At 45.9% G+C, this 27,769-nt stretch overlaps 1 protein-coding gene across 3 annotated transcripts; it reads left to right on the forward strand.

The window, feature by feature from the left end:
* On the forward strand, positions 1-27,372 carry acsf3 (acyl-CoA synthetase family member 3). Of its 3 annotated transcripts, none has more exons than XM_076020916.1 (10): positions 8-152; positions 903-1,717; positions 3,908-4,063; positions 8,065-8,219; positions 8,495-8,640; positions 11,635-11,732; positions 12,496-12,622; positions 23,398-23,532; positions 23,875-23,986; positions 26,190-27,372. In XM_076020916.1, the coding sequence occupies exons 2-10, from the start codon at positions 989-991 to the stop codon at positions 26,302-26,304; spliced, it is 1,773 nt and encodes a 590-aa protein (XP_075877031.1). In that variant the 5' UTR covers positions 8-152; positions 903-988; the 3' UTR covers positions 26,305-27,372. The 3 variants fall into 3 exon arrangements, 2 of the variants coding, with proteins under 2 accessions (XP_075877031.1, XP_075877038.1); XM_076020923.1 differs by lacking the exon at positions 8-152 and adding an exon at positions 171-642; XR_012926228.1 differs by lacking the exon at positions 12,496-12,622 and having other exon boundaries at positions 1-152; positions 26,190-26,216.
* The last annotated feature ends 397 nt before the right edge of the window (positions 27,373-27,769 follow it).

Consider the following 27,769-nt stretch of genomic DNA (forward strand, 5'->3'; position numbering starts at 1 on the left):
ATGCCAAAGGCGCCACGGGGGGAAACAAACGGTGACGAAATGGGATTCCCGCTGATGGTAGGAACCAATTGCAAGACATTTTCCGGCCGGTGGAATTATGCCGGTGCACCGTCCTTCAGTACAAGACGTCCCGTGTCGGCTCAACGTTCCCTGTAAGTTGAACAGACGATGCAGTAAACGCCTACATTATCGACAAGATGAATCGCAAGAAAGTTTTGAATGCTATTTGTTTTAGATGCCAACGCTCCGACACGTTTACAACGTTACATGTGTTTATTTCGGAGAAAGTCAGTATCGTGTCGTGTTGATGTTACAAAAATACCAGACACTTTACAGACTAAACTACATCCAACACAGACGACCGGCTTATTCGCAGCCGCAGCAGTAAAATCACCACCATCAGCAACTACAATAATACATGCATGTATACCTAATAAACGCGAACGTTTGTTTTTGTAAAGTAAAAAATAAATCCATGAATACATTGCTTATTTGAAATATTTGTACAAATTAATTTTCAGGTTTTGTTTATTCATTCGTTTGTTTGTTTGTTTGTTTGTTTGTTTTAGTCGACTGGCCCCTGAAGCTGAAAAACCTTTACCCGTGGACTGCTGCTTAATTATTACAAAGAGCACTGCACTTGTAAGAACAGTTATGTAATAACTCATCTGGCCTTGAAGAATGATTTGCAAAGCCTAAGAAAAAAAACAAGGCAAAAAAAAAAAAAAAAAAAAGACAAAACACTCAGACATTGAAGCATTCTCTTTTTTGTATATGTGCGTGTTTTCTTTTTCTCTGCTCTTATTAGTTTTTTCTGTAATAATTACACAGTTTGCCTGAAAATGTGAAAGTTATTTGCGGAGAAAAGGGAGCTCACTGATACTTTTCATCTTAACTTGCAGACGCCATCTGAAATGAGCAGACTCAAGGTACTGAGGCTGGAATCATCTTGAGGCTCTGACCCTCAAGCGTCAGAACGTCTCAGAAGATGCTGTCAGGGCTCAGGATGGCAGTCCTCCACTCTCTAAGGTGGACATTGCCTAACTGGAAATATGCGTTCCACAGGGGCTTTCGCTCGAGGCCAAGACAGTGCTTACTGGAAAGTGTGGTTCTTAGAGGAGCTCACAGATGGACTACAGCTCCATCATCAAGGGCAAGCCAGAAGCCAGCGTTCGCCAGAGCACCAGCGTTTGGAGACAGGCCAGCGATCATAGACGGCGGCGGCAGTCACAGCTACAAGCAGCTGTACAACAGCAGTTTGGCTTTGGCAAATAGAATCAGCTGCACTCTCAACTCTGACTTTGGGGGCTTAGGGGGGAGACGAATTTCCTTCTTGTGCGCAAATGACGCTTCCTACACGGTGGCACAGTGGGCGACTTGGATGAGCGGCGGGACGGCTGTGCCGCTCTACCGAAAACACCCACCGTCGGAGCTGGAGTACATCATCTCCGACTCCCAGAGTTCTTTGCTGCTGGCAGGGCATCCTTATGGCGAGACCCTGCAGCCCCTGGCGCAGAGGCTCGGCCTGCCGTGCCTCACGCTACCTTCCACTTCCACTTCCACCGCTCACCTGGACGCTCTGGATGGTGCAGACTCCCAAGAGGAGGAAACTGACGTCACAGACTGGGCTGATCAACCAGCGATGATCATCTACACCAGCGGTACCACGGGGAGACCCAAGGGTGTTCTGCACACGCACGGCAGCATCCAGGCTATGGTAAATCCCGTCTTTATCTCATTCTTGGACACAAATAAAGTCCTACAGCTGCTCTCAGCCACTGCAGAGTGTGTGTTTTGGTTCTCAGTTTCACAGTGTCACATGCAACCGCACATCTATTGAAAATACATTTATGTGTTTAATTTATCAATTATAGATTTTTTTTCTCAGATTATTACCGTAGACTCCTAAAAATAGTAATTTTTAACTTTCCACAATTAACAATATACTATGTTTAAATTGGTGCAGTTTTTTTCAATGTTAAGTTTAGTGTTGAAGAAACATTTTACCCTGAAGATGTAATTTAAATGACTGACACATTGGTCTAAAATGGTATGTGATCACTTTAAATTTAAGGTTCCTACACTTGTGGTGCATTCACGGGTGCGTGTGTGCGTTTTGAAGGCCAGATGTGGAATATTAACCCTAATCTATCTAGAAAATGATACAAAATGTCCGGTATGTGTCTAAATTTAGTCCTATTGAAGAATAAAAATAAATATGTGTTGAGTTTCTGCAGGCTAAAATTGTGTTGTTCATCCATGAAGTCGGTCCAGTAATAATTGACCAAAACAAGGCTCTATTATTGACTTCTCCAAGTTAGGAATTACTCACTGATATATACTGTAATTGATAATTTGCTTGAATTATGCTTTCCTGCCACTCACTGTAAACCTTGAATACTGATAATTGCATGTCGGATTTCTGGTCAACATTTTCAATGGATGATATTGATCCATGTATGCTCTCTGTGTCAGAGTGTGAATTATTTGGAGTGTTGCTTTCCCACAGAGCAGTATCCTGCACATGTGTGTTTTTTGATCTGTAGTTGCAAATGAATGAGTGAGTCTAATCTATTTTCCTTATGAGTGACAGCCGGAATCTGAATCCTTGACATTGCTAATTGTTATCGCGGCACTTTTGGCCTTGACGTGTCTCACAGAGCCGTCCTTGGTTTGCTATTTGTTAACGAATGTGACGCTGGAGACCACCTCAGCAGGACCCCAGTGTCCAGGTCCCCGCATTGTTTTCTGCTGGATTTTTAATCAAGCGGGTGAATGAACATGCACACCTGTAAAGGGAAACACCAGTTACGAAAGTTGCTTTCGCAATGAACGACGTGATTGTCATTCTGCAGACGCTAACGTGAGATCTGGCCTCCCCTTTGTGCAGCTGCGTTAGTGATTCGCTGCTGCTGTGAAAGTGTTACGTCGCACTTGCGTTCAGTGGCGCGGAGGCCTCGTCCCACCGCTAATAGGGAAGACAATGCCTTGTTATGCGCTCACATAACGGACACAAAAGCCAGAGCACTGTAAACAATAACGCCGGGAGGCATAATAAGCTTCACAGTGCATGTGTTATTTCACACCTATTGTAACTCGCATCAGTTCGCGGCAGTGTGTAATGCATATACTTTACAGCGTATAAACTCACTTGCACTCCCTTGACAGGCGGCGCTTAGGTAAAGGGCAAAGACTGAAGCGGCCGTGCTAAATAAATGACGGCATAAATGCTGCAGTGGAAACTTGACGCTAATGAATGTAAACAGAAATTTTAGGTTCAGCCAGGAATCAGATGCCATTTTTGTCCAGCCTTTCCACCACACGGGGAATGTGGATGTGATGAATGCACGTTTTCTCCATCTCAATCCATCACGGCAGCCTCAAAAACGAGGATCCGACTCTCCGACTGAGTGCCTGCTGGCGACGAAGTAGGAAGGAAATAGGAAAGGGAGAGAAAGAGTGAGAGGAGAAGCCATCTTGGTCTTTGGGCATCTTGGTCGGTTTAGCCGCCGACGGCCCGACCATGAACTGGCAGCACTGGATTGCGTGGTTACCAGTAGGGAGAAAACATAATTTTCCCCCGGCCAGACCCGATCTCCGTCTGCAATATAAAAGAGAACGTGCATTAATTCTCTCTGTTTAATATTTCATTACCCGCTACATTAATTAGTGTTCACCAGGGTCTGCAGACGTTCATTTTTTGTTGTTGTAACCAGAAATGCAGAATTAGAAATTGAGTTTTTAATCAATGAGAAGACCGGGAGGGAAGCGGCAAAGCTGAAAGTCCACGCAAAATAGTGAATATTTTAGTAAAAATGTGTCCCAGCACTGATTGAGTTTTTTTTACATCATCTTACTCACAAACACGATTTCCCAACTTCCTCCTCTTGTTTTCCCTCCTGCGCAGGTTCAGTGTCTGGTTTCCGAGTGGGCGTGGTCCAAGGACGACGTCATCCTCCACACCTTGCCCCTGCACCACGTCCACGGCATCGTCAACAAGCTGCTGTGCCCGCTGTGGGTGGGCGCCACCTGCGTCATGCTGCCAGACTTTCATCCCCAAAAGGTATCTGCCGTTTCCACTTCAGGAGTTCATATGCGGGGAAGAGCTTCCTTATAGACAAAAAAAGAAAAAGAAAATGTTGGCTTATATGGAATGCTGCGGCACTGGAAGTGATTTCTTATTGTGGAAACACTGTGGAAAACTGCATAGCCAGTTCTAAAAGACAAAACCCTCAGCTCCTCTTCCCCTCCGCTGGCCCCCCTCCCCTCTGCAAACCTCCACCTCCACCCCCCGCCCCCCCCCTACCCTCCTCCCTTCCCGACTGTCAAACTAAGTGTTTAGTGATGAATTGCCCCGTGTGGCTTTGTATCTGACCAATGCCGACTCACGGCGGGAGCTTAAGCAGCGGATCAATCGATGCGCTGACAATGAAGGATGATAGTGCTTGTTTGGCCCCTCGGAAGGGAGGGGAAGATGTGCTGCGGAGTCCGTGTGTGTGTTAGCGTGTCCGTGTGTCTGTGTGTGCGTGCTTGTTTTTTTGTTTTTTTTTTACCGTTAGCGGGAGCGAGGGCAAGTGTTGTGCGCCGCGTGTGTGTGTTTGCACGGCTCAGCCGTCGTGAAGCTGGATGGAAAGGAAAGGTCTTTAAAGGACAGGCGTGTGTGTCAACATGGGTATTGCTGCAGTGTTACAGCCATCAGTATTCAGCTGTTATCCCTGACCTTGCGCGCCAAACCACAAAAGCCTCTCCTCTCACCCTCAGAAAAAAGCCTTTATTCTCCTCCTGAAGGTACAGTACATTGATGAACTGATCGATAATCTGTCTAAGATCTCTAAAGGGTAGCCGAGACAGCAAAGGCTTTGCTTTCTTTCTTTATTTCTCTCTCTCTCTCTCTCTCTCTCTCTCTCTCTCTCTCTCTCTCTCTCTCTCTCTCTCTCTCTCTCTCTCTCTCAGAATTTTCACCGTTGAATCTGTGATTCAGTAATTGCGAAATAGGTCTTTCTCCAGTGTCCTTTTGTGCAGATTCCGCCCCTGGGATTTCAGCGGCAGGACCCGCTGACAGGAAACTGTGATGATTAGAGCTTTTTTTTGTAACGTGGACTTTCATTGAGATTCACCTTGATTCTATTGGTGGTGGGATTCTGTAAAGTCATAAACGCACCCTCTAAAAAGAAATGATGCAAAACACTTGAAAAAATTGCACATTTTGAGAAATTACAAAGATTTTCAGCTACACGGAACTGAGTATTTTTATTATTTATTAATGCATTCATTTATTTTCAATTCTGCCTTCTTTTTCTTTCTTCCTTTCCTTTCCTTATCAAATCGGCATTTGAGTCACATGTGTGGTGTGGTGCTGGGCTGGGCTGTACATTGGCTTGCTTAGGATGCAGGCTGTCCCTCAGGTGGAGGCCAGCGCTTTGACAGACATAAATTGCCTCCCGCTCCCCCTTCACACTGGACTTGCTGGAATCGCTTGGCTGCTCTTGATAGACACCAGCCGGGGATGGTTGGGCCACACAGAGTTAATAATCCATTCCACTGCACAAAGTTTCATCCCGCGTGTGAACAGGTGAACTGTACACATCCACAACCTTTCAGGAGAAATGGGGGAAAGTGGCTGTCGGGCCGATAGACTCTGTTGGGTTCTTCCGCATTTTGATTTGTGGATGTATCCTTGTGAAATATGAAAACTTTGTGTTTTATCCTCTACAGTTGCTGCGTTTCAATTACAGTTTTTTGCAAATTAAAAGTAATATTTCAAAAATTCCGACAAAGTACAATTGCGATTTGCAGGTGTTTCCATTGAAAGATGTGAAGCGCATAAGCCGTCATTCTCGTAAAATTATGTTTGCTTTTGTTTGTTAACGTTTCTTTTCTATCGAGAATGGGTGTTTTATTTTTGTGCGCAATAGAGGTCATGGAAACGCAGCTACTGTCCGCCTACTTTTTTTAAATTTCAAATTATTTTCTCTGCCCATGTTAATGGGTATATGACTCACTATCCTTAGGTTATTCTGTCATGCTAATCCTTTTAATCGTCTCTTTTCGACTTGCCCGTGCAACCTCAGTCTCTTTGAGCAGATGTACCTATGATCAGTTGAGTCCAAATAAATTACTCGCGGTATTACTGGTGCAATGTTAAAACTGAGGAGTAGTTGCTTTTGAGCAGCAGCTAAAACTTTCAAAGTCACCATCAGCCTTCGCTAACAAGCGGATGTCAAAGAACAAGGTTCTTCTGAGAAATGACAAAGCTCTTTTCAATCTAAGCATCGCTAATAAAGCGCCTGAATAATTTTTAGTGAAATAAAAAGGATGAGGAGGAAAACCTGCGGTGTGTGCGTACGTGTGAGTGTATGTCTTCTGGTGAATATGTCTTGAATATGTAGGTTTTTAACCCAGAGAGTGAGGACAATTTTGGGGGGGCCAAGAACCACTGTTCTGCATGTCGTTGTCAAGAAGGGTTTCTTTTTAGCCAAGTCTCCACTTTAGAGGCGAGGTTGGACTTCAGGAGGTACGTCGAGGTTCAAGGTTTAGGCAAAGCTGTGCAACAAGTAATGGAGAATGAACGGAAGTCCTCACAAAGACACAGAGACGAGCGTGCGTGTGTGTTTATGAGAGGTCAAGGCGAGGGCAGGAGAAAGTGGGCGAGTCAAGAGCGACGGCGAGGAGGAGGAAGGATGAAGAGGTCAGAGATGAGGGTCGAGAAGTGGGGAGCAGACTGAGGAAGTGCTTTGTGAGGATTCTTTTTTCCCCCCCTGTGGAAGTCGACTGCGGCTCTTTCTGCCACAGTCAATCAGAGGACATGTGTCCGGCGTGGCTGTTGCAGACCTCCCCTAACTGGTAAACCTGCCATCGCTGCCCTGCAGCATTCCCATTTTCTCCTGCCTGACCTTTACAAATCCTAAGGTTTGGGAGGTTGTTTTTTTTTTTTTTGCATTTTTTCTCACCGTTGTGTTGACAGGTTCAATATGAGGCCACTGCTTGCACCTCAGTCTCCCATTTACATCAAATGAAAGGACTCAAATGTCACCTTCTGCAGCTCTAATGGACTGACTGTGGCTGGAACAATGTGATTTTGCGTCATGGCTCCGTGCAGTTAAAGGTCTCATGTCGGGCTGCAAAATTTGCTCTGTCTGCGTTTTCTGCCGCCACCTTGTGTCTCTCTGAGAATGTGAGATGGCCGTCTGTTGCCTTATTCCCCAATGTCACTAATTGGATTGCCAAATCATGTGTGCCAGGGGATCATCACTTTGTGACATCACAAAGGGCTCTCAACTCTCCCAGGTTACAGTTAACCCTCCCAGCCTTGTGTGAACTCTGTTCTTGTAAACTGAGGGTTGAAAAGACCGTGTTTGCATTTCAAGGCCGGATTGTTTAAAAAAAAAATCAATTCAGTTAATTAAATCTAATGTGTATGAAAGAGGATGAGGGCCACAAGAAGAGAAAAAAAATATTGCAGTAAGGAGATTTTTAATGAAGTTTTCATTTCCAGTTTTAAGTTGAAATTTCGTGAAAAAAGTCCATGTAAAAAAAATTACATTTCGTGAATAAATTTGACGTTAAAAAAAGACGACATTTTGTGAATAAAGTAGGAATTACATGAATAAAGTCGACGCAAATAAAGTGGAAATTGGCGAGTAGACTGGATGGATGGTGGATTAACCCAGTTCCCCACTGTTAACAGTAAACTGCTGGAAACAGGTGTATCCCACAAGGTTCACCCACAGTAATCAGGAAACTGGTGAAAACAGAAGTACTCCACTAGAGTTGCCCACAGAGCCTTTCGACCTTACTCTCGACATTTTGATTTACTTCACGTTGACATTAATTGCAAAATTTCTATTCTATTCACGAAATGTTGTCTTTTTTACATCAACTTTACGACTTTGATTTCAAAATTTCAAACTCGAAGTGGAAACTTGGGGGGGAAAAAAATATTGTATTTTATTTTTTCTCTTCTCGTGGCCCTGATCCTCTTCGGTAAATATGAGACATTCAATGCCCAACCACTCTCCCTCCTCACCTTTGAGTCTCCCCATGCTCCTCTCTGTCTCCTCCCAGGTGTGGGACATGCTGCTGAGCTCCAAGGCTCCCATGGTGAACGTCTTCATGGCCGTTCCCACCATTTACTCAAAGCTGATCCAACACTATGATCAGCACCTCACGCAGCCGCGCGTCAGGGACTTTGTCCGAGCCGTGTGCAAGGAGAGGATCAGGTACCATCTCATACATAATAATCGTGAATGTGGCCGCATCTCATCAACATCCAACTCCTGCGTTGACATTTTCCCTCCTTGCAGGCACCGTCCAGCCTGCGTCAAAGGCCCTCTTTTAAATTTCACGGGCATTTTATGGACCTTCAGAGTGTTTACCAAAATTTTGATGGCCCGCCATAAAAAAAAAAAAACACGGGATGTTTGATTCAGAGCCTGCAGTGCCTTTTCCCTCACGCCCGTCTGTCTGTCTGTCTGTCTGTCTCCCTCCCCTGCAGGCTGATGGTTTCGGGCTCGGCGGCTCTGCCTCTTCCCACCCTGCAGCGCTGGGAGGAGATTTCAGGACACACGTTGTTGGAACGCTACGGCATGACGGAGATTGGCATGGCACTTTCCAACCCCCTGAAGGGCCCACGCGTGCCAGGTAAACACAGGTTTGACTGACGCGTTCGTACGCGCGCACACGCGCGCGCACCCTCTTTTTTCTTGCTTCGTTTGCCATTAGCATACAGAGCAAGTCTTGGAAAAGTAAAGTGATTAGAGGAATCTTTCATGAAGGTTCGGAGCGAGGCGGATGCGGCGTCGTGCGTCTTTGTTTTTGGCTCAGAGAGGTTTGATCTTTGATTGACGCAGGATAGTGTGGGGTTTCTTGGGCTGACTGACAGATTTGTGCAACGTGGAACTTTGGCGTATATTTTTACATTTACGCAAAGGCACTTATATGCATATGTTGCTTCTAAACAAGAACCTGCTTTGTATGTTGCACTCAAATGAGGCCAATAAATAGGACTGATGTTTTGCGCACATGCCTGTGTTTGTGTGTGTGTGTGACGCACATGCACACATCCTGCAGAAAAGCAGGTCACACTGCTGGTTGCGATCTTTCTTCTCTTGCTGTCTTCTTCTTCTTCTTCTCCTCTCCTGTCCTCCCTTCTTCCTTTCTCCTGCCGCCTCCTTCCCCTTCCTGCTCCCCTGCCACCTCTTCCTTATTTTTTTTTCTTCTCCCAAGTAAGGCTAATTAGCCTGCGAGTGCATTGAGTAATCCTCCTGCCTGGCTGTTTTGTCGAGGTGTTATTTTTGTTTGTTTGTTTGTCAAGTTATGTCTGGCATGAAGAGCGGCCTCTGTTTGATTCCTCTAAGGTGTTTATTAAGAACATCTCCGAGACGTCTATTGATGTTTCCACCGCAGCGCGGAGACTTAAAGATGCGTCGTGTTCCGTTTGTGTGCGCGCAGGTGTGAGCGCGCGCGCGAGAGGCATAAGCTGTGTCTGTCTGAGTCGCCGCGCTGCTGTCTTGTCTTTAAGTAGGTTAAAATGGATTAATAGAAGTGTGGCGAGACACTCGGCGAAGAGCGAGGAAGTGGAGTTCTTCCCCCCCCCCAACGTCCTTCAAGAAAAACGCGGCAAGAACCCTCTTAAAACAGGCATTGACAGCAGGTTTATTTTTGTGTTTTTGTTCTTTTCATTTGGGACGTCTAATCATCCAGATTTCTTTATTTCACTTCTTTTTTTTTTTCCTCATTCAATGTACAGTTTGGGGCCACATTCGATGAGGAAGTTTTCTGGGTCACAAAGCTCCCTGAGAAAAATGTTGTAAATATCTATGTTTAGTTCCTTCCTTCTCATTTATATCAAACTTTCCAACTTTCCATTTCTCCGTCCGTCCCCGTGTCTGCTCAGAGTTTTTGTCCTACGTTTCTGCCTCCATGATGCCTTCTTTCAATAAAAAAAAAATACAAAAAAAAAAAATACAAAAACAGATTCTGTGCAGTCGGTTCTTCCACTGACGTTATTGCGCTAAAGCTTCATGTCATCTTCAGCTTCATCAGTGTCTGGGGCTGTAAAACTATTCAATTTCATCTTTTGTCCCTGAGCCGTTCCCACACAGTATTTATAACCTGCACGTCTTATGAATCATGGGAACTAGTGGGCTGTGAGTGTCTAGGAGCTTTTATAGGTTTGGTTGGAAACAAAATAAAACTAATAATGGAGGAGAAATAGACTCAGATGGGATTCCTTGTGTGGTTTCTGAAATTAGATTAATCAGATGCTATGTGGAGACTTCTGTGTTTGGTAATTCTGTAATCTGTAATCATTTTTTTTCTCAGATCTCTGATGACTATTTTTTCTCTTCGGGAAGTTGCTCCTGACACAGTTTATCCCCTCTAAGTCCGCTCAATGTGAAATCTTGACACGGTTCATTTTTTGTGGGCATGCTGTCGTCTTAAAATCTAACAATCTTGTCACAGGGTTTTTTTTTTCCAACCGCTGTACAACTGCTGCTCGGTTGCCAGGATTTCATTTGAACAGGGACTGGAATAGCTGTTTGATTCTGGTTTTTCTTCTTCCTCCTCCTCATCTTAAAGAGGCTCTAGAGATGAAACTGTGAATTGTGGTGTCAGCCGAATAAGCTTTTTCACCGAGGATGGTGTCCATGTGCGATTGTGGGAAATGGGAGTCACCTCTGGCACCGTCACTTCTGACACCGAATACATAATCCAGCTTTTCTTCAGCTTCCCTGGCCTCAAATATGTCATAGTGTGATGTGACTCTAGCCGCTTTATCCAGCGCTGCTCTTCTCACCTTGTGGATGAATAGCCTGGTTACTTTTGTGGCCAGTTTGATTTCTTGTTTCCTTCTTGTTTTGTTTTTTTCCCCCTGCCTGACTGTGATGGGGGTGTGTGATAGACACTGGCCCATTAGGACTGAAGCGGGTTGGATCAATATGAAGTGAGAGAATCACTCTTTAATCAGCGGCTGACCTGCTCTTTATTGGGAGAGCAGCGATCTGTGAAATGGCATAATAGTCTGAAGTCGGGTGGCCCGGGCAAACAAAAAGCAGACTTTCTCTGTGCACTCACTGCTGGAATGGCTTAACTCAGGAGGAGGTCACTGATGAGCTCAGCCGCCACACCTCAGGATTTTCTATGGCTTCAGCACATTTCTAATTAATAGTCTGACTTAAACTTTCTGCACTGCAGAGTTAAGAGTGTTTTTTTTTTTTTTTTTCTTCTGACGCTTATTGTATTTCATTATTTGTCAGCTCATTTGTAGCTTTTGTGCAACTGCGCCACAGAAAAAAAAGGGACCTTGTCAAGCACACAGCAGTAGTTAAGACTGCATTCCGCCGCACAGTCGGTAACCTGACAGGGAACGGCATAAAATGTGCAAATTACAGAACAGGTGTTAAAGTGTCTGGTAAAAGGTTCCACGTGGGGTCTTGTCTGTCTTATAGGAGCTGGATGATGTCAAATTCTTTTCCAGTTGCTTTACAAAATAGTTCTGTGTTCAACATGGAACGCAATGTTACGGTTGCGCGTCTGAATGATCACGTTTTAGCGTTTCTGAAAGTACCTGCGACAAACCTGCTCTTGTTCTTGCTGTGGTCATGGTTCTAAATCTGCTTTGCTTTCCCACAGGGGCGGTGGGCCTGCCACTTCCTGGTGTGGAGGTCCGGATTGCCATGAATAACGCAACCAATACCACCATCGTGGAAGGGAATCAGAAGGAGACTCAGGTAAATGATAGACACACGGTGTGCTGGTTATATCCGGTGCTTTATCCGTCCTTTTGTTTTCATTTAATCATCTCATCCTGATTTCGGATTTTGAGCAATTTTGCTACCTGGCTGCCTCTGGCAGAAAAACGAATATGCCGTGTGCAGGTCTGAGCCAAGATTGCGACTGCTGTCTTTACAGGCGCTGCCAAGTAATCCATATCAGGCACGCTGGCTGCAAAGAGAGCGGTTTCTGTCTTTTGTTGCAAAGAAACAGAGTTGCATCTTTGAAAGGCTTGTTATCAATATTGTTGGAAGTTCAGTTTATCAAAACCGTGACCTGCTTAAATCAATGGTCAACAGGGTCAAGGACGCCATTTTGCCCGCAACGCTACAGCTGAGCCACATGTCGTTGGCAGCAGCCGTGCTTCAGCTCACAACCCGCCTCATTTTCCTTGTATTTCAAAATTGCTGTGCTCTCCCGTGCTAAAAATAAACATCACAGGTGCCTGCGGGGAATAATAGGCAGTCACCAAAAAACTAGGATGCAAACATTTGCGACGCACGCGGGGGTTCTGGTTATCCAGGTACAGAACAGAAGTCCGTGTTAACGCCGCAGTTCATATGAATGTGTTCCTGTGAAATAATCTGCCCGTCCTGCTGGGAACAGTCGCGTCACATTCAGTTGACCTCGCGTCGTCCTCCTGAAACCTGTGGCGTCGCCGAAAGGTTCATGGAGCCTCCGGTCTCAACCTGGTTCTCTTCGTGTGTCGCTCGGCCTCAGGTTCGACCCGGTCTTGCGGGGAGAGAGGGCGAGCTCCTGGTTCGAGGGCCGTCTGTCTTCAAGGAGTACTGGAACAAACCGCTGGAGACCCGGGAGTCTTTCACCGACGACGGCTGGTTCAAAACAGGTCTGACCAAAAAAAAAAAGAACTGTCATCCTCTTCACTTCTCTCTTATCCCTCACATCAGCGGCCGCGGCCATTAATGCATGCGTCTCGCCAAAGTCTCCTGGCCTCTAATTGCATGTCCATCAGAGACTCTCAGGAGAGGAGAGGCGTGAAAAGATTTAGTTGCTCTCGACTACCGGCTGCACTTTTAGGGCTTGTTTTTAAACACTTAAAAACCAGGAGTCTGCTCCAGCCACCCACCAGACACACACACACACACACACACACACACACACACACACACACACACACACACAATTCATAAAAAAATTAGCTGAGTATGTGTGTGTTTGTGCACATTTGGGGGACTATGAGCGAGTGATAAATGGACTATGTGTGTTTTTAGTGCTGCAGGGCATTTTTCCTCCTAAGTGGTTGTGACTGCTCTGGGTCCTCAGAAACCAAGTATTGCTCTTTTGCGCTTCCTCATTCGCCCTCTTTTTTTTATACTGTGTGTGTGTGTGTGTGTGTGTGTGTGTGTGTGTGTGTGTGTGTGTGTGTGTGTGTGTGTGTGTGTGTGTGTGTGTGTGTGGCAACACATAGGGAGGCTGTCATCAGAATCTTTCCCCAACGGCCCAGCCCAACAATTCTCTCTTTGGCTTTAGCTGCAAGAGAAAAAAAAAAAAAAAAAAAAAAGCCGGCGGGCAGGCAGCGGGAACTAGTTTGTCACTGGAGGAAGTGAGAACGGGGCCACGAGATGGAGGGCACAAGCATTTGGAGCTTTTAATTATCGCGATGATAACTTAAGATAGGAAGCCGGAGGCAAAAGAAAGACGAAGTGAGAAAAGTGAGGAATAAGCCGGATGAGTTGAGTCCGGAGTCGCGGCGGTGCCGGATGGATTAAAGAGTGAGCCTATTTTAAAACGCTGGCCGCGTGAGGCTTCTGAGAGAGTGAGAATGGGGAAAGGTAAGCGTGGTGGAAGAGGAGAAGGAGGAGGAGAGGTAGAAAAAAATTTGGGGGTGGAGGGCGAAGTGTGGCGAGGCAGCAGGAGAAGCGGGGCAGAGTGTGTTTAATTGGCTTTGCAGGCTGGAAGGACAGAGATCCAGAGCGCAGCACGCTGCTGTCACACTCCATTACAGCCACCGGCCACATAATGAGAGGCCGCACAATCAGCTCCCCACAGACCCATCCTTCAAGCCACACACACACACACACACACACACACACACACACACACACACACACACACACACGCTTGCTCGGCAGGAAGCAATCAAACACATACCTTGCCCTCAAGTCGCCTCTTCCTCAGCGCCAGCTGTGCACTTGCACACGTATGCACGTGTGCGCTCGTGGAGATTTTTGGGGGGCTTCCAGGGTTCCGTCAGTAATACTATCATTTTGTTCCTCCGGCTGAGACAGCGTGGGTGGAAGATTATAGGCCCGCTAACCTTAACAATAGTTGGTAAAATCTCAGCGAAATAATGAGCCGCAGCGTCAAAAAAAGCAACTCCTTTGTTTTTTTTAGATTATGACGTTGCAAGTTTAAGATGAAGTCTTTAAATGTCTGTCGCTTGTTCCACTGAAACATTTGCAAGATGTAGGACTGCAAGTTCTTAATTTAAAAAAAATCCACCAAATAATAACAAAAAACTAACAAACAGACTTGCCTGGATCCAAAAAAAAGAATCTAAAGTTGAACCTTTAGATCAAACTGTGTCCCCTTCAGTGGAACGTTGCTTCTTTGAAAACTTGACGGAATCTGATATTTCCCATTGAACGAATCATGTACAACAAAACAGAGAAACAGCTTTCCCTGTACATCCTGGGCTTCCTGCGGCGCAGCAGCACTGAAAATGTTTTGTGGACAAATTATGTCCATAATATTGCTATCGAGAGGGATGTGCCTCTTGGTATTTCCTCTGTGTGGATTTGTTTTTCTGGCTAAAGTTTCACTTCCCCCGTCGGTCGACTATCAGTCGCGTCTGGTTCCTGCAATTTGCTGCTTATTGAGGTGGAGTAGGATGGAGCAGGATGGCGTAGGATGGGAAGGGCGGGGGGTCTCCGGCAGTTCCGGCTGCACGGAGGAAGAGGAGTTTGACGTGAATTACCCCCCCGATGCATCAATTATGAAAGCCTGAGTCAAGCACTCAAGAGGCTGATATGCAGCTCTGCCGTGGAAACCGTCAGTGGAGGAGAAAAGGACTTTTAAAAAGCTCTGCAGTGACCTCTGCCCACCAGAGGGCTGTTAAACTGACCGATGAATAAGAGGGGGAACAAAAGTCACTTTCACCTGCCACTTGATCTCATAGATGCCATGATGTCACCCACTCTCTGCATAGTGTTTTTTTTTTCCTGAAGTCAAATTTTCCCAATATTTCATATGGCTGCAGTATTATAGCATATTAGTGAAATGACAATTAGGATTTATTGAAATAGCCTCGGGGGGTGGGGGGGGGGGGCGCTGGGTGACGGAGACCCGAGGCTGTGGGGATTTTTGGCAACTGTCTTCCTTGACGTGAGTTCAGGTTCGGGGGGGAAAGTCAATGTGGATGTTATTTGACAGTAAAGTAAAGTATTCCGTTGGAAATTAAACGGCCGGTGATTGACGTTTACACCGACGTCAAAATTTCTGTCGCAAAATGCGGCAGGGTTACCAGAGCGCAATTTCTGGGTGTTTTTAAGCTCAAAAACCTTTGTGGATACGACGCAAAGATGGCCGAGATAAATAACTCGGAGCAGAAATTCCGTCTTTTTGCGTGCCTTCTTTGCCGTCTTCACCGTGCTATATATATTAGCGAGCTGCTACTTCTTGAAATACACCGGGCTACAGGTCGTCGTCTTCGTCTTCTTCTTCTTCTCCTCCAAGGTAAAACCTTTGGAGTGAAACCACAGCGCCACTTAAGGCCTTGCGTAAGTACTTCCAGCGTTTCCGTGTACATGCGGATATTTTTGGAGACGGCTTCGTGTAATCTCTCTTTAAGAAAAAAAAAAACTTTTCTTAACAACAAACAAAACAAAAAAACGTTTGAGCATTTTGTCAAAAGAAAATATCATGAGTTGACTACGCGTCAGACAACAACAATTGATAAAAGGAACCAGGCAACTCAGCCTGCCGTCGTGGCCACAGTCGACCCTCACAGAGTCTCCCGTCCACTCGGAAAATTCTTCCAGTTCTCTCGGCGTGGCAGCGAAGAGTGCTAGGTGGAGACTTCTTGCACTTAACCTTCTGCTTAGCCTCCTACCTCCCCTCTTACAACCCCTCTCAACCTCACACCTGCTCCCTGCTTGTTTCACACTCCACCTTTTTCACTCTGTCTCCTCCTTACACTCCATCTCTGACTCGCTATCTGTCTGCTGATCTTTTGTCACCTTCTCACGGAGCCTTTGCTCTATGCTTGGTTTTTTTCGTTTTTTCTCCACAAGCTCCCAGATGCAACCTTCTGGTCAGGGAGAGAGGGGAAAAAATTAAAAGTGCCCAGTAGAATCTTGCTTTTCAGGGATCTGACTAAAGCTGACATGATTTAACGCATGACAAGAAACCTTTTTTTTTTTTTTATCAATTTGTGGCAAAAAAATAGCAAATCAAGTTTTCACGGAACGTTGTGCTAATATTATAGTGAAACATCAATGAAAAAAAGTATCTGAATGTGCCGTGCACTGCAGTTCTCCACAACAAGAAGGTCAATTGGAGTCTTCTGAGGGGTGTAACAGTGGTGTTGGGGAGCTTTGAGGGTGAATAAGAAGTCACAGAGTTTGGATCAATACGTTTCCAGCGCACAATAGGTGTCTTCTCTCAGCCCAGTGGATACTACATAGCGTGACTGGCAGTCCTATAGGGAAACTGTCGCCTTCTGCCGACTTTCACGTCACACACACCAGCGTTCAGCGAGCACACCTACACACTCACGCCATAATTAACTCTTTTTTTTTTCTGCTCCCTTTGCTCTCGAAACTTTTTGATCCCCGGACTGAATTTGCCCAAATGAAACAAAAGGCCTTTGGGAATCCCAAATAAAGAATGTGAAGGAGTTGTCGTGGATTAAATGGAGGGTGGCAGCGGGTTTAGGTTTGGTCCGCTTTGTGCTGCCCCTGAGACCCGTCCTCATGCGCTAAAATCAAACATACATAAATGCATGAATAGTTAAATTAATAAGGACTTGTAGGTGGAGAGAGAAGCTCAGGCATTAGTGATTTCTTTTTTTTTCTTAAATTTTGCATGTCGGCCATGAATAATAGATTCCTGAACACTGGAGATGAGGCAGTGTTTCAGGGCTGACTGTTCACCCCGCCTCACCTGCTGGCTGAATATCGACTTGGAGAGAGGGATCCAAACTCCAGGGCAACGACACTGAACGTCCAACTACCTCGGTTTCTCTTTGAATGCAAAAGCGGCTGCAAATACAGATTTTTGGACGCACCGTCTGTCATCAAAAATTCACTGAGCGTTCCCATTGCGGCTGGTTGAGGAAGTTTCCAGTTTTGTGCAGATCCCTTTTGTTTTATTCTGGTTCCAAACACAAGAATCATCTGGGTATGAACAAGTCCAATAAACAAAACAATCTCCGATACGTAGAGGCTTCCTAATTAACTCTCACTGCTCAGCAAATGGGCCTTGATTTGCAGTACGGCGGTTAAATCTCAGAGGGATAGCCGCCACATGGCAGGTAAATGTTTGTACCTTTTTTTTTTTTTTTGTTAGGGGAGGTTTCCACCCACCTGGGTAGTTTGGTTTCTCACTGACAAAACATCAAGTGAACCAAAAAGTGCGTGAGGAAAAGAGTTTGCTTCTGAGGTAATGCCGCGGATGCCGATACTGATGCTGTCATAAAATATGCAAAATCTGAATGAAATTTTAAGGACCTTGTTTTTGGGATTTTTGTTTCATAATTCATAATTACATAAAGAGTTTTTGGCAAAGCTTTTCGGCTAATAGAAAACACTTTGCAAAGAGCTGGTGTTTTGTCTTTTCCGCTGGATTGGAATTGTGTTATCATTTCAAGAGATGAGGTAAAAAAAAAAAAAAAGATTAATGATGAATTATTCCAACTATATAAGCAACCCTGTAGTAGTTTAAAGAAGGTAATCGATATATATATATACATATAAATGCAACAACTACAGTATCATTCTCATTATACTGGTATCGAGTGATACGCCGGTATTGATGTTATCGATATTTGGATCGATGCACCCACCGCTTGTGGCCAAGGCTCGCTGCATGTCAAGGTGTTCCGACTGCAGACACACCGCAGGCAGACTGAGTGGAGGAGCTCCTCACAATGCCTTTTATGTATTCATTCATTTATTAATACATTCATTCATTCATTTGCGTTGTGCGCACCCGAAATGCTGCGCTCACGCTGGCCAAATCAACCGGCGCTCGTGCCCCAGAGTTCAGCCAGGCCGCCCTAAACGACGCCGGAAAAATCTCCTCCGGAGCGACAACGTTTGTCTATTTGTCCAACGACGCTGAATCATTATCGCGGGCTGCGGATTCTCCCCGCACCGCGGAGCCCTACTTTTCCACCTTCGTAAGTCGTTTTCACTCGAGACTGCGTCCGCGCGACAAGCTATCAAAGCGTGTCTGTTCCCGCCCGTCTGTTCGGAGGAGATATGTAACCCCGGCGGTGAAGGTGAGCTCCAGGTTTTGGAGGCGTAGACGCAGAGTGCGACTCATATCCTGCAGCGCCATCACTAGTCATTTGTGCAGAGCTTTTTATTTTTTTATTTTATTTTATTTTTTGCTTCCAGCTGCCCTCTCCCGCATCCCTCCATGTGTAGCCAATGTCATTTTTCACCCCGAGACACTCTGTGTCCTCCTCAGTCCGACGGCGGAGCTCCCTGTGGGAGTCCACGACAGACACTTTGTTTCAAACCAGCCAGGCCGATAACATTTACAGCCCGGGTGTTAGCATCAATACTCCTCTTGCTTTTCACCCCTTTTTTAAGGACGAAAAGAAAAACATCAGTTGCACGTACACAAGGGTAAAAACACTGCATGCTGGGAGTTTTGTCCGAGGCGCTAAAATGCCTGTGTTCATTCCACTCCGCTCATTTGAACTAAATGGAAACATTTGTAGCACCAACATCAAACCTTTTCGGGTATGACAGGAACAGGCAAACTACAGCCCGGGGGCCACACGCGGCCCGTTAAGCTTTTTAATCCGGCCCGCCAAATTTGAGACTATATTAATTAATCTGATTAATGCTATAATGTTATATCGCATTTTCTGCCTCGGTGATGATGATGATAATATCCTGGGGAATAACATAACTGGAGATGGCAGTAACTGTGGCAGTAGGAACAAGCTGTATTTGATCTGATTGATAGATGTTTTGTTGTTACGCTTTTGTTCCTTTTCAATAGACATTAAAGCGCAAAAAGTGTTTTCTACATATCCCATGATATATTTTTTCCTCCTATGAGGTTGGTCACCAAAACACTCCATCCATCTGCTCCTGCTCCAGCCCCTCTCTCAACTTTTAGAACCCATTGTGGCGCCACCAGTCAAAAAGTTTGCCCACCCCTGGTCTGTGAGGTCTGCTTTTTTCACTTGCATTTGTGTGCATTTTTAACAAGCCACGCATCGTCCGTGTCAGCGCGACTTAGCCGGCTGCCGGATTTATGCGATGGGCAGCATCTAAACTGCAGGTAAGTAGTTTGGCTGATGGAAACGGCAGCAACCAGACATCAATCCAACATTTTCAGCTTGTTATCTGCCGGCGGAGAGGTGAACCAGCGAGGATTATTATCGCCGACATTACCATAAAGCAATCCGAGCTTCTTTAATTGCATTATATTGAACAAATTAGATCACTCATCCAAGTGCAAAGTGCTTTCTGCCGCCGTATTAATTACTAAAGAAAAGGAGCTGTGACAAAAGTTAAGGATGATGAATAATGGCAGAGCCGAGGTTTCGCCGCTCAGCCGTTATTTATCCTCATTAACTCTTCCAGCGAGTCATCTGGGCTTTAATGTGGAACATCAATATTCATAGTATGCTAAGTGTTTACAGTCAGTCAGAGTGGAGGCACGGCCTCCACCCAGACAGGGCTCTCCTCGGCTCTCCTCTCCTCTCCTCTCCCCCGCCAACGGAGGCCACTCTGGCAGCGCCGGCGTTGAGGTCAGGTCGCTGCCGTGGCTCCACTCGTCCCTGGAAGGACGAGTGTCTCCTCGTGGAAGCCACTCACGCGCCCTTCAGCAGTCCTCGAGCCCAGACGCAGCAAAACAAGATTAAAAAACACACTGGTCAGTTTTGGAGAAACTTTTGTCCCATTGTTCAGTTAATGAAAAAAAAAAAGGTTTGTTTTGCCGCCATTGATCGAGACCATTAACAAGATTTAAAAAAGAAACTAAACAGAAACTCTTTTTAGCCCCTCAGAAGTTTCAAGTGTGTTTTTTATTATTCGAAAAGCAGTAGGAAGAAGTATAAACTTATTTAACCCAACCCCCGAAATGATACTATTTCATAACATAACTACATCAAAACACTGTCTCACATACATACTCATACACGCATATACATATACATACATCATCATATTTTTTTCTCCTTCTTCAAATATTTATACCATATCCTGCAACACATTTCATGTCACACACTTTTTAACAATGCACAGAAACATTTTTGTCAGTCTGTGTGTGTGTGTGTGTGTGTGTGTGTGTGTGTGTGTGTGTGTGTGTGTGTGTGTGTGTGTGTGTGTGTGTGTGTGTGTGTTGCATCTCATGGCTGAGCATGCAAATAGATGAAGAACACACACTGACCTCAGCAATGAATTATTTGGTGAAAGAGAAACAATAAACAATAAGCCGCTGGCTGCTCACTGTATTATTTGCCCTGCAAGCTACTGAGAGGCCGCATCCCTTCCAGCTCTGAGCTGTTGTTGTTGTTGTTGCTGCTGTTGTTGTTGGTGGTGGTGGTGTTTTTCAGCGGGTGCACAGAGCAGCAGGTGAAGAGGTCACTGCCTGGTGGAGCCTGGTGCAGCCAGCAGCATCCTGCCCGCCTGTGCACGGCCAGAATTAGATTTGAAACAGTGTGCATTTAATATGTCAAAATTGGCTTTTACATGTGTTTCTAGAGTTTAAGTGTTTGTTTACAGGCAAAATTTACGTTAAAAAAATTGAACATTTTTTCTTTTAGTGTATTATTAGTCTGCCGTTGATTTTGTGAACTGCGACATTTACAAACAGACAGCCTCGTCCAGCTCAAGAGAAAGTCATTTCCTTGTTTTTGTGAAAGGCACCGTGGAACTTTTTCTCTGCCTGCCTGCCTTCCACGAGCCTCGATCTGTTTTTATATTCTTCATTTCCACACTTTGTGCCTTCACTTTCTTTAATGCCTCGGAATGAGATGAAAGCCCAGTGCAATTAGGCCTCTTATCGTTTTAATTAAGAAAGCCATTCGGCCATATCTGCCTTCGACACCATAACACATAATGGCAAAGAGTCTCTGATGCCTGAAGTTGTGCGTGCGTGCGCGCGTCCGTGTGCGTGCGTGCATGTGTGTATGCGTGCGTGTGCGTGCATGTGTGTCCTAGTAACACAGTTCCCAACAATCTCTGGCTGCCTCCGTCTTTGGTCTTTTATCAGTCCTCACTCTCCAATCACTATTCCCACTTGTGCCTCTCTGCAAACATGCTGTTCCCTCCCTCCTTATTTCCTCCTCCTCAAAGAGACAAGGTCAAAGAGTGCTGTATAAGTACTTCAAAACTCAATTCAAGTATGTTGTCGGAGTGCTTTTTTTTTTCTCCCCCCACTGTGACGTCGCCTCCTTTCCTCCGCCGAGTGGAAGCGACATTTTGCGACGGATTTTTTTTTTTTTTTGCCTGTGTCCTTTTGCCCGGACGCAGACAGTCGGGCCTCACTCCGCTCACTGAATCGGTTCTCTGAAGATGGAAGGCATCATCACCGCAGGCCGTGACGGGTCCTGCTTTTCTTTTGCCTACCAACCACCTGAACGGGAAGGAAATCACAGGGAGGGACAGAGAGAGAGAGAGAAAAAAAAAATGAAAGAAGCAACAGACGTTAGCCTTAGCCGGGTGTTAACACCCAGCCAAGTTCCTCTGCACTCACCCTCCTCCCCTCCTCTCTCCTCCCCCTCCCTCCCCTCTCCTTGCCTGTTACTCTGGCCTATCAGTGCTGAGCAGTGGTCTGTGAAGAAATTCCCAATATCTAAATTTACACACTGTATCAATCTTGTTTAATAGACTGGAAAGCTTATAGCCGCGGCGGCGAGGCGGCGGAGAGGGCAGCGGTGATAAATTGTCGGTGCGCCGGCGACAGCCGCCTGTGATGTATAATGAAATATTTATGATTTATCCCAGCTAATAAACTGAAATGAAGTGCGTGATGCATGGGAACAGATGGGCCCACTATTGATGCTGAGGGTGGAAGGGGGGAGGGGCGGCGAGAGGGGCGGAGACAAGGAAGCAGGAGACGGGGTGAGGGATGCTCCGGTGGGGGAAGGGAGGGGAGGGGCGGGAGGGAGGGGCAAGGAAGTTAAAAATGGTTGTGGAAAAGAGAGAGAGAGAGAGAGAGAGAGAGAGAGAGAGAGAGAAGCAGAGGATGGATGGAATCACAGGGTTAACCTACAGAGCTAATGAGATTAAATGGAGGTGGTGGAGAAGAGACGGTGGGTGGCGAATGGAAAATAGATCGTTGGACCAAAGTCCTGTTGAACCCTCCAGTGTAGAGTTGTGGTTCAGCTCTACGCAAAAAAGATTAGAACCTACAAGGGCTCGTTGAGGAGATTTCTAACTTCCGCTTGTAGCTCTGGTTGGTTTTTGCTCTTTGGACTTTGATAGCAGTTGATGTTTTGAATGTAATTTGAATGCAATATTTTTCCCCTTTAAAATAAAAATATTCCCTCGCTGCGTCCTCCCCCTCCCCCACCCCGCCCTGCTGACAGGACTTTCTCCTTCAACTCCGAACCCCAAACATCAGTTCACGGCGTTACCGTCAGTCACGTGACCCTCGTCGATCCCGGCCGCCGACGAATCACCTTGCAGTCACCCTGAAGCACAGCACCGTCCTCTTCCTCCTCTTCTCCTTTACGCCACTTTGCCCCTCCATCCTCTTTTCCAGCCCTCCCTCTTTTCCTCCATCCATCCTCACCTCCTCCTCCTCCCCTCACCCCCTCATCCTCTCTCCCTCCCTCCACTCATCCATGCTGACCCACTTCCTCTGCTCATCATCCCCAGGACCAGCTGAGCCCCTCGTCCCACACACTGTACTCATCACTCCCCGCACCTGTCCCCCAGGCACACTGGTGTGTGTCTGTGTGTGTGTGTGTCGGGGTTGCGATTGGGGGGGATGGAGGGGCTCTCTTTCCCCCCTGTGGTATAAAAGGCAGTGCAGTGTATCACCAGTGTGTGTTGTTGCTCTTTTAAAGTTTTTTTTTGTCTGTTTGTGTTGGGGTTTTTTTTGTTTTTTTTTGGGGGGGGGGGGGAGAGAAGGGGATTCCCTCATATTTTCAACTGTTTTAATCTTTCATTTTTGGGAAGTCTGTTATTATCGACCTCCCGATATTATCTGGAAAATTAATACAATTTTTCCCGAAAAATTAATATCGGGAAATATCGGTATCGGGGGGGAAAAATATTATACAAATATGACTTTTTTTTCTCCTGAATTTTGTAATCATACCAAAGAGTGAATTCCTCGAATTTCCTGGTATTACTAAATAGTGAATAACAATACTTTACAATCATTATCAAACTGCATCGAAGCATAACAGCAAGCGACACTGCTTGTGCTGCGTTATTAATCCACTGCTCCCAACTGTCTTTTCAGGAGACACGGCCGTCTACAAAGACGGGGTGTACTGGATCCTGGGCCGCAGCAGCGTTGACATCATCAAAAGTGGCGGATACAAGATCAGCGCGCTCGAGGTGGAGCGCCACCTATTGGCTCATCCAGACATCCTAGGTAGTGCAATGGTGCAGCACTGCTGGTTTTTTCTCCATTGCGCCTCTCTAATGTCTGACTGGGACTGGCAGTGTCATAGTAACACAGCTGGCCTGTGATAGGAGGGATGGTTCAGAGATTCCAATGTCTCGAGTCGGTATCATAGACTAATATCATTAACACATGTTATTACATTGTTATAACATAGTTATTACATTAACATTGTTCCAAACTCAAACTCACTTATTAAGAACATTTGTTACAAGTGTTACAAGCCTGTGACTGAAAAGTCACTTCTGGCTGAAGTTTCCCTTCAAAGTTCCAAAGCTTCACGCCGCGCTTGTGTGATTTCCTTTCCGGCAGATGTGGCAGTGATTGGTGTTCCAGACGTCACCTGGGGACAGAAGGTCACTGCGGTGGTGCAGATGAAGAAAGGTCACAGTTTGACCTTGACAGAGCTGAAGACCTGGGCGAGGTACTGACACTTTATCATGGAGTAGTAAGAAATGAAATGAACACTGTCAGGGAGAAAGGACTCAAGAACAGAGGGGGAGAAAAGTTTTCAGACACCATTAAAATCTGACACAATATCAAATATTAACGTAAAATATTGGCAAATATATATATATATACATAGATATATTTTTTCCAAAGGTGTTGCTCCATCAGACAGACACAAACAAATGCAATTTTTGGCGTTAGTTCTTTATCTACAAGTAAAACTTACAAAACTAGTTTTGACCTGGATGACCTTCACGCCACAGAAATTAGACTAAAAAGAAGATGTTTCTTTCTGTGTACGGTGGCCCTGAACATCCTTCAAATAAAATTCCACTATTTTTATTATAATTATATTTCACTGTTACGGTGCTGAACCTCGCGGCCCCGCAGCTTTCTACCATTTCTCCCGCTAATCCCGCTGAATTGCGCTGCCTGGTTTCTCTCAATGCACTTTTGCTCAATGCTGCTGACCTTGAATCAAACATAAAGTTGTTTTTTCTTTAAAAAAACAACGTTCTTTGCGACTTCTGCAGCACGCGAGTACAGAACGTGCTCAGCCCACACACACACACACACACACACACACACACACACACACACACTGAAATGCTGGCTTTCAGAATAAATACAACGCATGTGAAAGCGGACCAGCTGGACCAGCAGGTGAAGGATTTGCGGGGGGAGAGAAATATGAAATTTAATGATATTAAAGCAACTTCCTGCCATCAGTTCTTATCCCCACACACAGTTCCTAAATGTCACTAAAGTGTATTTTATCCGACACAGACAGCTAGCGGAGCTTCGGAACGTGACTCAACTCCAAACACTCCCCCCCGTTTCTTCAAGTCTCCTCCTCTTTTTTTTTTTTTTTCTTTCCTTTTTTCACCCTGCAGAGAGAGTTTTGTCCGACTCATTTGTCCACCTTCCTCGCCGCTCCCTCTGTCATGTGTCACCGATTACACTTCAGGACCTGCCGCCATCATTTATTCATGTGTCTTGAATTCCGTGCGCGTGCGCGTGCCCGTGCACGTGCAGTCGCTGCCGCTGCCGCTGCCGCTGCTGCTGCTTCTGCATCCTCCATATGGTTGCGGGGGTTGTTGCAGCCTGCTGGTGGAACACTGCAGCCTCTCATGACCCGGGTTTACTTGCATTTGAACGCACACACACACACACACACAGAGGAATGTGGTGGGTGCTGACAGCCAGAGGTGCCGCCAGGGGACGGCCAGCGCCGGCACACAGCCGAGCGGCGAGGCCGGGCATGCAGGGGGGAACGCAGGAGATAAAATGAGACATAAACAAGTAGATGGATGCTCACTCCTCAGTGCCCCGGCTTCAGCTGTCACCCTGAATCTCTGTCACACCCGCACACACACACACACACACACACACACACACACACACACACACACACACACAGTGCCCCAGAGAAATGGGTGACACAGGCGAGCCCCGCAACCGCCAAGGCAGCGCACGCACGCACGCACCCTCGCACGCACCCTCGCACGCACCCTCGCACGCAATCGACTCACTTGAGTCACCGAGTCAGCCAGACGTCTGCTATAAGGGGGGATTTGTGGCAGCGAAATGAGTCATTATGTTCACTCGCACCAAGCAGGAACACAAACACGCACGCGCAGTCACAAACAAATTAGGTTAGAAGATAATAGAAAAAGCCCAGGGCTCGAAAACTTCACGTAACAACCGCGCAAACAAAACTTAAAAAAAAATAAATTAAAAAAAGACCGAAAGAAAAATATCACTTTTAATTACCCCCGCCTTCTGCCTTTTTATTTCATCCGTTTTTTTTTGTTTTGTTTTTTTCAATGTATAAGTGATTATATTGTTTGGTAAAAAGGAAATTGTCTGTGTCTGCAAGGCGAATTGTGGGTATTAAGGAGAGCATGCACAGAGTATGAAGGACATTTCTTTCCTTATCTCCAGCGCTCTGCCACGGGGGCCAGCCTTTGTTTTGCACTTGTTTTTTCTCTCTCCCTCTCTCTCGCTCTTCCCCCAGTTTTCACTCATGTGCGTATTATCATCTGCACGTGCGCGCCGACCATTTGTGTGTGCGTGCCCGCGCGCGCACTTTGCACTTCTGTTTCAAATTGATTGTGTTTATCTCGCCGCGCACCGTGAACAGTCGCGCCGTGTATTAACAGCAGTGTTAATTGCAGGGAGCACATGGCGTCCTACACCGTCCCCACAGGGCTGCTGCTGGTGGAGGAGATGCCCAGGAACCAGATGGGCAAGGTCAACAAGAAGGACCTGCTGCGACGCTTCTTCCCGTGAAGCCACCGCGAGCCATCACGCAGGCTCCCCGGCTCAAGTGCTGCCAGCGCCGCGACTGTGTCTGTGGCGCTGTTTGCCGATGAGCCGATGATGTAGGCCTCTTTTTTTTTTTAAGGCAGTAAGACTTATAAACAAATTGAATTGAGTTGAATTCGTTTCAGCTTTGTTTGTTTTTTTTGTTTGTTTGGAAAAGAACATTGCACGGCGAAACAAAAACTGTCACTGATTATGACAACGCGGGAAAGCTCCGGGGTTTATTTCCACTGTGGTCCTCACACACAACAGGATGCAAACAAGCGAAAACAAGACAGAAAAGTCAAACCAACTTCACCGCTCAGCCAGTGTGTCTTTAAATAATATATGAGATGTTAATGCAGTTTGTTGTTGTTTTTTTTTCTCCCCACCAATCGTTATTTTATATCTCGGACTTGAAGCTGTGCGCCGCTTCTATATGAGATACTGTTTGAATTCGAATCAGGTTGAAGGTTCAGAGGTCACTCTGTGAAAGTCTGTGAAAAGTAAAGATGAGCCACGTCAAAAAAGCACCATGTATATCCTGTTCTTCAGAAACAAGAAATGTGTCTATAGTCGAATATTTTTTATGCTTTTAAATCTTTACCACTTAAGTCCAAACTGAACCACACACCATGCATGTCTTTACCACACAGATGACGACTGTGATGGGCAGGTCGGTTCAGTTTGCCCTTCAGATGCAATTAGCCAATTGACTCGGTTCGGTGCTGGAAAAATAATTGCATTGAAACAAGATGTGGATTTGATCACTGTGCAATATGTATTTATCAGATGTTTTTTGTTCTGGAGTCTAATTGCTAAGGTCTGTTGCTTTAATGAAGATTTAGTGGTTTAGTGGTTTTAATATTTAAAAAAAAAAATAAAGGATTGACGATGGTGGGTGATTACTTCTGCACCTTACAATGTGGAAGTCAGTGTGGCCAGTAGAGTGAGTGGGGAGAAGTTTGCTGTTGGATGTCTGATTCCTGGTGCTATTAATATGTGTATCATAGTATTATTTGTTATTGTTCTTAATTAAAGAGTGCTTAAAGGTCATCTTCATTTGGCACTTTTCAATTGACCACAAGGCTGTTTTATGTAGTGTGTGTGTGTGTGTGTGTGTGTGTGTGTGTGTGTGTGTGTGTGTGTGTGTGTGTGTGTGTGTGTGTGTGCAGCTGCGGGTACGCAGGTGTGACGGGAGCCCGGAGGCGGATTCTGCAGCATGGTGCAACACCGCAGCTGGATGCCCCTCAGTCCATCTTACCAACCCTCTCGCTGCGCCTCCCCTCCTCCTCCTCCTCCTCCTCCTTCTCCTCCTCCTCCTCCTCCTCCTCACCTCTCCTCCTCTCTCATCTCCACCACTCATGCCCCCCCCCCCACCCCCCTGCTTCTCCATCACACATCAAAACAGGCTGCAGTGACACCGGCGCAGACTCGACGGCGAGGCGTCTTT

The sequence above is a fragment of the Nelusetta ayraudi genome, unplaced genomic scaffold (genome assembly GCF_046127955.1).
Source record: "Nelusetta ayraudi isolate G7.1 ecotype Tasmania unplaced genomic scaffold, CSIRO-AGI_Nayr_v1 ptg000002l, whole genome shotgun sequence".
NCBI lineage: Eukaryota > Metazoa > Chordata > Actinopteri > Tetraodontiformes > Monacanthidae > Nelusetta > Nelusetta ayraudi.

Coding starts and splice junctions, on each gene's coding strand:
- acsf3 (XM_076020916.1), top strand. CDS start 989: ATGCTGTCAGGGCTCAGGATGGCAGTCCTCCACTCTCTAAGGTGGACA. Junction 8,220..8,494: donor GTGTGCAAGGAGAGGATCAG/GTACCATCTCAT, acceptor CCTCCCCTGCAG/GCTGATGGTTTCGGGCTCGG. Junction 8,641..11,634: donor GAAGGGCCCACGCGTGCCAG/GTAAACACAGGT, acceptor GCTTTCCCACAG/GGGCGGTGGGCCTGCCACTT.